Source organism: Orbicella faveolata, unplaced genomic scaffold, assembly GCF_042242905.1.
Source record: "Orbicella faveolata isolate gen_17 unplaced genomic scaffold, um_ofav_v1 contig_13, whole genome shotgun sequence".
Lineage (NCBI taxonomy): Eukaryota > Metazoa > Cnidaria > Anthozoa > Scleractinia > Merulinidae > Orbicella > Orbicella faveolata.
Genome location: NW_028301540.1, coordinates 30,136,169 through 30,147,055, shown reverse-complemented (window position 1 = coordinate 30,147,055; position 10,887 = coordinate 30,136,169). Strand labels below are relative to the sequence as shown.

Below are 10,887 nucleotides of genomic sequence, written 5' to 3'. Positions count from 1 at the left end.
CGTTTATTTAATAAAACTGTTTCTACCCTTAATCTAGAAAAATCCATTCTCAAAATTGTGGAACGAGATCAGTTAAAACACGCCTATTGAATAAATATGTTTCAGACTTAAATCTAGAAAAATCCATTTTCAAAAATTAAGACAACATAACCTGTATATGTTACAGAATGAATACTTAGACAATCCGGTATTAAGTTAATCCCGCAATGGAGAAACCCTTCTGAGCTACATGCCACCTGCTTTTGATTTAAACTAATTTTAATTTAATCGAACGATTTAAACGAACTTTAGTCATTTTTCAGCACAAAAATGGGCCCTAGAGTATTGGGGGGATAAAGTCTATGATTACAGCGTTGTTCTTTTATTTATTTGACGAGTCAATCGCGCATCCTAAGTCTTGTTGAAAGTAATGATTGTAAAAATGGTGTGGGAAGATTCATTTCCGGAGATGATATCCTTATAACTCAATATTTCATTGTTTAACCTGTCATCGTGCAATATATAGTAAATAAGGGTGATTTGTAGCGGAATGGAGCTGATTTTCTTTCTCACTAAAGCTTTATATATGCCTATAAATGACCAGTCCTTTATCCAGGCCACTGTACCGGTAAAGAAGGGAAATCCAAACTTCTTCAGCTTTTTCGGATTCAACAGTTGCAACCTAATGCACCACGTTGTGGCTACCTTTAAAAGGTAACCAAATTGTTGACTTGCAATTGGGAACCCTCGCTTTGTAAAGGTCAAGTATTCACTTGCGTCTTTTTGTAATTTGCTTTATTAGTAAGCTCATCCCGATTAACTCGCACGAGGTTGCCGCGTAACTGGATCTAGCCGGATCACCAGACAGAGTGGGAGGAGATTGTTTGCTTTGATCTTGTATTAGGTTGAACATTGTTTGCTTTTGTTTATATCTCGCATGCCATGAGACATCTTGCATCACTGTAATGCTGACTGCACCATCGAAGTATAACTGCTGAAGATGGGTAACATAGGAGAAGAAGGCAAGGACACCAAGCCTGACAAAAACGTCAAGAGGAAGAGTAAGCGTCGACCACCTCGATTGACCGGTGTCAGCAAACAACGTAAAATGGCAAATGAGCGGGAAAGACGGAGAGTTCACGCTCTGAATTCGCACATTGAGAATCTACGAGATCATATTCCGCTCTCACCATTTGAGAAGCGACCGACCAAGACCGAGGTAATCTGGATGGCAGCAACGTATATTAAATTTCTCACAGACCTGCTGGAAAAGAGCGACAAAACCGCTGACAATACACTGGAACTGGGTGCTGACGATACTTCGCAGAGTTTGGATCTAACTTTTATAGATATAGCAGGTTAGTAACGTACCAGTCTGAATAGTACGATTCTGTCAGGGTCCATTTCCATAACTCAGTCTGCAATCTTACTTTTGTTAGTCACTGATATCGACGTGGTTTGATGTAACTTTTTTTTCTTGATAGTGTCCGATATTTTTTGCCTTGACGAATGTTCCGCAGTGGCCGAACTCGATCTTGACGACATTTTATTTCTTACAGGTAAATTATCCCTTTCGTAAATGTTGTCCTTGAGTAGTTAATCATGTTGATTTTCGTTTATCTTAATAAACGTCTGGCTTTTCAAGTTTTAAATGTTGTTTACATTTTATTGTTTGTAGACTCTGAGGCACAGTTAAGCGAAAATTGACTTCTCGGAGGTATCTACTCCAATTTGATGTTTGAAGAGCCTTTTCAAGTAGCTGATGATTATGTCACAAAGACGATTTAATCATCACTTAGCTGGATCGAGTACCAAGTTTTTGAAAATACAGAACTTTGTGTATATACAACTGCAAAAAACCTAGAATTATTATAATATTTTTGGTAATTATGTTAAAAACGCAAGTTACATGACATGATGGCAGAAACGTCAATAGCCCACGACCTCGGATGACGTTGAAGCTCTCGAGTTTTGAGTAAGGTCTATTTCGCGTTTGAGGAGTTTGTAATTATAGGCACTTTGTAAAATAAAACCTTGAATTATAGCTTGAGTCGTAAGGCTTTTGTCCTCCCTGATAAGACACAGGGAAAGACCGGCGCAACCCTTTTTGGATGAATGCTGAAAAACACACACGTCGGGGCAATGTAAACATAACCGGGCAAGTTTCGTTTCGTACTGAGATTAATTATTGCTTTATTGTACTGTTTTTCTTGCTTAGATCATTTGCCTTGAATTTTAATAGCTTGAAGATATTTTTAGTCCGTGGCGGCTCCGGAGGTTTATGCATGAAATGATCAGGCGGCCTCATTGAGAATATATATACCCGGTAAGCGTTGACAAGTGGTTTCAACTGGCTAATCACGGAACTTAGAGTGCACCTTACACTAGATAACAAAGATATTTTGGAATTAACCGCACGAAAAACCAGCCAGCGTTTTCATTCGATTCATGTACATTGCAACCAGTAACGGTAACAGTAACAGTTAGAGCTGTGAAGTCATCTCAGTCGAAAAAACTGATTCTTTTTTTGTCGGTGTTGCATGTGCGTGTTTCCTTCACGAATATACGTGGATATGTTCGAATAATTAAATATCAGTGGCTTAAGAGGAATAAGATAACAACTATATTTATCGGACATTTTACACGATGACTACGTCAGCCGGCAACCTCGGAAAAAAATATTTAGTAGAAGTTATTAAAAATCTCTCATACACCAAAAAAACCGCCTTTCATACATCAACTAAACTTATTCTAAGATTGCCATGCGCAATGTAATTTTCGGTGGAATCAGCCCGCATTTGTAGCAATTTGGTAATAACTTGCAGCGTTATTCTTCTGAGTTGGAACTCCGCCTTAAAAAGCTAGAAAAGTCTTCTGAGGAACACACGAGAATTACCGAACGCGTGTAAAAGTGCCTTACCTTGCCGATGCGACATGACTCGGTCACTGCGTACGTTTAGTCGAGATAAACTGAGGTAAAATGGTATTTCCTTTCTCTGGTCGTTGTTTACAGTGACCTTTTCGCTTCTTAAGTAGTTTTACTGTAAAAACTGTTTTTATCAAAACGAAAACCCCTTTGGCGGTCGGTGATAATTACCGCATAACAACTTCAACAGACATTTCCAGACCTTGCTACTCCACTGTGATTATGGGGAAGCAACAAGGTAGCGCGTTTGATTGTGTGAGAAGAATACTCGTGAACTGAAAATGTGGTTCATGTATTTACAACCCTTGTAAATATTACTTCTTCAACTTGATTGGAACTTTTTCATGGCAAAATCACTTTTAAATTATGCATGAAACAAGACTGCTTTTCGAGTTCTTGGCGAAAAAAAGAACCATGTTGGGAGTGCGTACATGTTAAGGAAGTTTCTGTTCAAGAATTAAAAGAACAACTTTTATTCAAAATAGTGTTTCACTCACTTTGAGTTCTTCTCTCTCCATTTCCAAGGCAGGCTGGTACTATGACTGGCTCACATTAGGTCGTGCGCGACCACTAATATATCGCTATCATGTTACCGCTTGTCCGGCAGGCTAAGAACGATTTGCTAAAAGATAATTGGGGAAGGAAACTAAGTTTCAACTCTGTGGGAAAAATCTTCGTGCGCTGAGGCACAAGGCACAGGGGACTTTAAACACTTTTACTGCCATTTTGGGTACTTAGTTAAAATGAAATCGATAAGGAAACTTCGTTTGTTGACCAGCGTTTTGTTACTTCATGGCAAAATCTTTCATCCTCCCTAAAAGTTTCAAGTGTAAGATAAAATCGATTCGGCCGAATCCAAAATTTAAACCAATTCAGTTTTATTGGCCATCATTCAGACAGTTGTTGTGTTTTGTGATCTTGGAGACTTACAGCGCCTCAGTTTGTCATTTCTATAAAATTAAATTCTGTCACTTGAAAAGCGCAAAGTAAATGATCCTCGACTGCATAGCAAGAAGTTCAAATACCAGCCAGTCTTTAAAGTTAGCACTGTAGCTGAAACGAGCCAACATGCCGACCTCTCATAACAAAAAAAAAACAACAAACAAACCAATATGTTGAAATCTAAACTACCTGGGCGTGATCGTGAATAGGTTCGCAATCGAGTACTTTAATTATAGCTTGGCATCTGATGTTACTTTCGTAACTCGTTTTCTTCTTTGTTTTGCTTACATAACACTATTACGTATTAACGATTATGTACATTTTTAAAGTTTTTGCTATTCATGCTGTGATTGCTGTGATCAATGCAAGTTTCGTAATCTAACCTTTGGAATTATGTTATTGGAGATACAACATTTTTATCAGTTTAGTTACGCCATCTACGTTCTCGCTATTATTTTATGCTATCGCTACCATCGCTATCGTGCTAAGCTATCGTTTCTACAATTGCTACCCTCGCAGGAGCAAGATCAAAGTAAGTCTGCACATCTTTAGTCGTAGTCGTTTCGTTATAGTTTAAGATTTATGTTCCATCGGTATCCTTGATTTGTGTTTTGTATCTTTAGCTAGTATTAACTAGTATACTAGTATTAGTATAAGCCTTTTGTATCGTTTTGCTTTTAGTTCGAACCACACAATCACAACCACAACGACTTCACATCACAAGTACATCCTCATTTTGTTATCCTGATTCCTATATCGTTGATTCATCGCTCCTTCCAATAAACGCTAACGATTGATTTTATTGTGACCTGGTTTCTTTGGAATTACAATGTGCGTCAATGTGCGTTCGAGTGTTTCAAGCTCCCGTTAAGCCCTAATCTACACGTGGCTTCGCTCCTGGAAAGTCACATCTGATGAGACTTCCGTGGGGGTGGATGTGAGGGGGAAATCGGATTCTTGTGTTTGTTCACACTATACATGTTACGAAAAATTGTCTAAGTCTAGTTCTAGAACAATCTAGAACCTGAAATCATTCAGGCGTGACCAATTTGTATAAGAACATTCCCGAACATTCTAATCCTTATGTAATTACTCAGATTAGAAACTGTGTCAAACTACTTAATTTAGCTTGTAATGGAAGTTTCTAGAACTTTAAGCCTCATGTATATTAGAGCGAGCGTTTCTTCTGTGAGAGAGATTGATTAAAATTTGAAGAAGCTTAGTGCTGTAAATTCGTGAAGTTATCTTACGGAAATAAATTAGTTTGCTGCTGTTACCGGCGATCCTGAGTTCTGTCTGGAAACAACCCTGTTCTACAACGATACTCGTAACAATACACTATATCAACTTTTCTAGTGGTTACAGTCGAAGAGCACTGTCTCAGTCAATCTATCATTTTTGAAATAAAGCTCACTTTCAAGTTATTGAACAGTGAGCTTGAGGCTCGGGGAATGAAACAGAAAATAATTTTTGGTGAAATCCTCGGGACCACTTTTCTGTTTTCTCAGTGGTGCAAAAATACCCAGTTGCTGTTAGTCACGCATGAGTGACCGTGGTGCAGGAAGTATTTTTGTCCCAGCCTCTATAACAAAATTCTTGACGTTTTGGTGTTTCAGTCTTTCGAAAGTCAAGTTGGCAAGTAAAATCTACCACAACAACTCAACAAATGTGTGCCTATGAACTGTTTGGCAACGAGATTGATTCGGCTCCATCTCATTGCCTGCATTCCAAATCAGCCGTGACTTTTTCTTTGGCACTTTACTAATAGTCGTTTTATTTTGCACAATTAGGTTGCATCCATCTTTCTAATCCCCTATCTAATCCTTTAACGATGATCTAATTGAATCAGGGTTTTGTTTGAGCAGACATTGACAAAAACTGAGCTGGAATAATAGATGATCGCTATATACAGCGAACTGAAAGAAAGCGAAAAGACAAATTTACGATCAAGTTGCAGCTGATAGATCTTGATTCCAGACACGAATTGGCCATTGCATTTTACAACAAGTGGTAAACACAGAAATTCCTTCGTAAGCCAGATATGAGAATAAACCAAATGTTTATTTACAGCAGTGAAAGTTTCAGCCTGCCATTTTAAAACCTTTTACACAGATGCTTCAATTTGAAGAAAGTGTTTCTCCTGTTTACAATATTAGTTGTGTAGTGTACGCATAGCTCCAGTCTGATACAGTCTGAGATCTTATGATAGCGAAACACACGTACCAATTCCATTATGGAAAAATAATCAAATGTAGTCAAATACACTGCAAAAAATAGCTCTCAAACTTTTTTAGTTCAGTTTGTATTGTTCCAAAAGTCCTCATCGTCAATCTTTTCCTTTTTAACGACAACGCTAAACGCCTCAGCATTCCCATGGATATCCGAGTCACGCTTGCCGATGTTTGTCAGCAATTCTGTGAGATGATGGATGTAGAGGGCAGCCAATCTAACCGTCTCTATCTTTGAAGGTCGTTTCTCGGTCGGTGACAGTGGTATTAACTCGCGAAGGCTCTCAAACGCGCTGTTTATGACTCTTACGCGGCTCCTTTCTCTAGCGTTCGCCGATTTTCTTTGTTTGCTGACGCCAGTCAATCTTGGCCCTCGTCGTCTGTGCTTTTTCCTCGCCTGCGTCAGTGAAGAAGGTACTTCTGGTGTCTCTAACTTGCACACAGGACTGCAAGCATTCATAACTCTAACGCTACCTCCCGTTGTAGAATTGACCATTTTTCAAGACCTGTCCAGTAAATAAAACTATCTCAGTAGTGGAATAGTTCTTCAGTTGTGAGTATTCGGCCCCGCGTGAAGACTACGCCTTATTTAAGACAATGCATTGTTGGCTGCTGTTAATTAAATGTTCATGTTAAGTTTGCTTGTTGATGAAATCGATGTGGTAAATTTATTAAAATCTGACTCTCTACAAACACAAACATTTCATAGGAATGTGGAATTATGTTTGTCTTTGGTAAATCAATTAACCCTCCACATTATGTCACTTAAAAGTACTTCATGGTGAATTTTGTTTCGTAATTCTTCCATTTTATTTCTCGATATATTGAGAAAACAAAAATTGTACGGTATTATATGCGACACTACTCTTTCATTTTAATGGACTGACACTCTAGAATGAAAAACAACCGTCCACAACCGTATGAATTGATCCAAACCTGATTTGACACAGAGGTTTAATCCGCTGTAAATTGACCTAATTGGTAGTGTAAGTGCTAAGACTAAGGACAACCAAAATATAAAAACCTTTTAAAATTTCAATTGAAATTATTTCACATTCATAAAAAGTAATTAGTTTTTAAGTTTTCACTCGTCCGGAACTCGGTACGAATTTCGACTGAATCGACCAGCGATCTATCTGGAACAGTCCAAAGGTCAGTTTCTTTTCTAGGCACAAACTGAAGACAATAAATTGACTGTTTTATGAGCACCCACAGCCGGGCCCGCAGCTTATCAGTCATTTTATCTCAGGGATGCATCAGTATTTGCCGTCAGGGGGGCTCACCGCTTATTCAGTATCTGCCTCAGTGAGCAATTGTCCCTGACAATAACTTGAACAATTATGGTCAAATCAAGGCCAAGTCGCTTTGGTTAACAAAAGGGTCGCCAACGAGCACTTTCATAGAACTTCTAATTGCATTGCAGCAAACCCGAAAATTTGTGTGCTCTAAACCGACCTTGGGTTGATGTCGTTTGCACTGGCGAACACTTCAACAGACTGAGTTGGTCACGCTTTTATAGTACAATTTGCAGTCCCAGTTGTCTGAAGTTAAATGACGAGGGAATGTAATTCCTAATTTTGTAGGAACTTGTTAAATAAGCTGAGAAGCTCTCAGACAAACTGAAAAATTTAGGAGGAACCGAATGAAACTCTATACGAATTTAATAATGTGGCCGAGTGACATTAAAAATCGTTTTCAATCAACTGGAATACTAACGTTCTGCGACAAAATGTTGAGCGCATCCAGCGCGTGCCAGCAAAATAACAATTTAACGAATGACTAAAGGTTAGATCACTGGAGTTTACTTCTCTAGACGAAAGTAACAGAAGGTCTTACCTTCGCTGTCTGATTTAGGTGCTTGAAAATCTTGGTTCCTTAATTGAAGCTCTTGTGGCGTTATATTGTCCCTGTTCCTTCAAAAGATCGAATCAAGTTCTGCTAGAATACGCTTTGCTCGACTTCACTTTCACAGCAGGTAACTTTCCTCGAGCTAAACTAGGGGGTAAAGAATTTCAAACTCTTTAAAAACAAATTAAACTTGTGCAACTTTAGCGTTCTTCCCAAATACCGTTGATTTACTTCGATCCAATGTTTAGTCGAACGTCAAAGAAATCCCAAAATTCTCTCCGCCGTCGGAGGTTATTAACCGATAACGATTAATAACATAACTACCAGTTGCCTAGTTTATCTTTGATGGAGTTTTCCGTTTGAGTGACTATGAAAGAGGTCGAAAGAACTTAAAAGAAACAGTGTAAATTGATACAACTTACAACTTCTGTTTTTGGAGGAAAAAGTTTTAATGACCAACTCTTCTGCTGTATTGAGGCAGCTACAACCGAAATTTAATTTGTAAAATGCCACAAATGTGAGTCTTTTGATGTGGCGGCGGTAATTATTTTATACATTCTGGGTATTAAAAATAGAATCAAGCTTGCCCGAGGGATAAATGGTTCTTAGCATAAATTTCCCATGGCTAATTGCGCTTGTGTTTACCATTTTTCGGTAGTAACATCATTCCTTTCTTTCTCTTTTGTGTAGTTTTAAAATGTCTTGACTTAATTCAACCAGGCGAAGTCAGTTAAATTAAAGGGACTAAAATGTTTTATTATGATCTACAATGATTAAATTTACACTGTACTTTACAGTTTATGCCGGGTTGTTGTACCGTAAAGATGGTTCCTTTTAAGGAGCCAAAGAGTGTCAACCCTCTATGTTCGATCGACTGCCTCTTCTTAAAACTTGCAATTCGAATGCTTCCAATCAGGAAGCCCCGGTGAAGCAGAATGCAAAAATTGTTTTTTAATTACCAAACGTTATCTTGTCAGTTTCCATTAACTAATCTTAAAGATAACATTGACCCGAACGCCAGTTTGATATAATCTACCTAATTGGATATAGCTGTATATAACTAAATTGCTAGCTTTAACGTCACGAGAATTGCATCACCATCCAGTCGCTTTTTTTACAGAAAATGTTTTCAAGTTCTTAAGCAGTGTCTTTGTTTCCTCGTTCCCAAAGTTGTCATTGGCTTTCAACCATATCTTCAGCCTTCATCTCTTTGTTGACTGTGAAATCGTCCTCTCCTTGTAAGATAGACGAAAGTTGTGAGATGTACGAGGTAGCGCCAACTATCACGTCAAACTTCGTGGTTTTGTTGCAGTTCTGCGGAATGAGGGTCCGTAGAATTTGAATGTAGTTATTAAGGACACTTACACGATCTCGTTCCCGTGCATTTGCCTTCTTACGTTGTTTACTGACGCCGGTTAATCGTGGACTACGTCGCTTTTTGCGTTTGCAGTTTTTGGAGTCTTCTTCGGCTGTAAAACGCTCTGCAGTTGATGGAGGCATAATTTGTTGTCTTGCCAGGAACCTTTTTCAGTGCTATGACACTTTTGCGAACAGTATTGGCTGTTCCTTGAGTATCCTTTTGCAGTTCTTTTTAGCCCTGCACCTCGTTATCTAGCGTGGAGCCCTCGTATCAGCCACAGGTCAATCCTACAGCTGCTCGCTGAACAATAAGTTTAAAATTTAAAAATAACACACGCTTATTAATCATTAGCCTGTAATGGTTTCCTTCAGGATCAATTGTTTACCTTGAACACGTCAATATTGAAACAAAGGAACTATTCAAACCTTAACTCAGTTATCATTTGTGTAGTTAAATATACAATTTTAACAGTTGGCCAACAAGCTTTGAGAAATCCACCCAGTACTGAAATAAGCTGGATACTGGTATATCTTGTCGATTTCTCAATCTTACACTAAATTTGTATTCAACTTGTTTCATCTCAGTTACCTGCTTTTTAAAACAACTTCTTTGAAAAAAAACTTTCACCATAGGTGGTCCACCAAGAATTAATCAAGTCTAAACAATGTAAAAACTGCAAAATAAATTCAACCGTTTGTTCATAAATTGGTACAGTGAAGTTTTTATCCATCATGAGTGTAGGTTTCAGTCTTAACAACTATTATATGAACAAGTTTTGGTGAGATATTGTGTATTCCGCTTGCGGCTGCTTCTTCGAAAAAAAACTTAATTTCAATTCATCAAAGTCACTCCTTGTCGGCTTGCCTGCCACGTGCGCCAGCAGACCAAAAAATGTTTATCACTTTTATTGGCCAACTCCATGGATGTTTTCATTTTTGTGTCATAAAGAGCGTGTCCAGAAAAGCCAAGTATCTGTTCACATGTCAGCCCAGCCTACCTGACCGTGTCGGTCTTCATGTACAGCTAGGGCTTATCTTATATGTGAGTAACAAATCAAAACCTACGATACTTTTTAATGGACACTGACTGATCATAAATAGTTTGTTTGGTGTGGCGAGTGTGTAAAATGTTTTGATTCTTAAAAATGTGTTCGACATGACGACGATCTCTCTCTTCGTCAAAACAAACTCTGGGCCACAGTAGGGAGTCAAGCCGCAAAAAAAAGCAACGAGCAAAGTACACTTAACACACAATACGATGAATGAATAACATTTATATGCAGAGTTATTCATCCTTTTCCAAACGAACCTAAAATTCTTATTTCCATGCTCTAATTTTGCATGGATCGGTTTTTATTGCCATCTAAGGATATTTTTTCCAGTTTGTTTGATCTCAGAGTCTTAACGAAAAGTTCAGATAATAATTTTTTACACCTGATATCATCAAGTATCTTTTCTTGAAAGTGATTTTGATAACTAAAGGCTTCCAAGGATACCAGCGCTGGTTGTTTTTTAGTCCGCTCTCTGAGCTCTCCTTGCCTCGCTCTATATAGTAGATGAGCCCGAGGGAAAGAAGATAACTTGCATACGCATGCTCAAAGCGAA

The 10,887-nt window shown here is 38.3% G+C and overlaps 2 protein-coding genes across 2 annotated transcripts; one reads left to right on the top strand and one right to left on the bottom strand.

Moving 5' to 3' along the window:
- The first annotated feature begins 423 nt into the window (after window positions 1–423).
- LOC110054406 (neurogenin-3-like) lies at window positions 424–2,023 on the top strand. Its single transcript, XM_020760793.2, has 3 exons — window positions 424–1,337; window positions 1,464–1,538; window positions 1,658–2,023. The coding sequence occupies exons 1-3, from the start codon at window positions 980–982 to the stop codon at window positions 1,684–1,686; spliced, it is 462 nt and encodes a 153-aa protein (XP_020616452.1). The 5' UTR covers window positions 424–979; the 3' UTR covers window positions 1,687–2,023.
- Window positions 2,024–5,590: 3,567 nt separating this feature from the next.
- Window positions 5,591–8,207, bottom strand: LOC110054375 (heart- and neural crest derivatives-expressed protein 2-like). The gene is made up of 2 exons (XM_089283865.1): window positions 7,912–8,207; window positions 5,591–6,581 (listed from the first exon to the last, which is right to left on the bottom strand). Exon 2 carries the CDS (start codon window positions 6,569–6,571, stop codon window positions 6,143–6,145), a length of 429 nt encoding a protein of 142 aa, XP_089139991.1. The 5' UTR covers window positions 6,572–6,581; window positions 7,912–8,207; the 3' UTR covers window positions 5,591–6,142.
- Between the last annotated feature and the right edge of the window lie 2,680 nt (window positions 8,208–10,887).

Coding starts and splice junctions, on each gene's coding strand:
- LOC110054406 (XM_020760793.2), top strand. CDS start 980: ATGGGTAACATAGGAGAAGAAGGCAAGGACACCAAGCCTGACAAAAAC. Junction 1,338..1,463: donor AACTTTTATAGATATAGCAG/GTTAGTAACGTA, acceptor TTTTCTTGATAG/TGTCCGATATTTTTTGCCTT. Junction 1,539..1,657: donor CGACATTTTATTTCTTACAG/GTAAATTATCCC, acceptor TATTGTTTGTAG/ACTCTGAGGCACAGTTAAGC.
- LOC110054375 (XM_089283865.1), bottom strand. CDS start 6,571: ATGGTCAATTCTACAACGGGAGGTAGCGTTAGAGTTATGAATGCTTGC.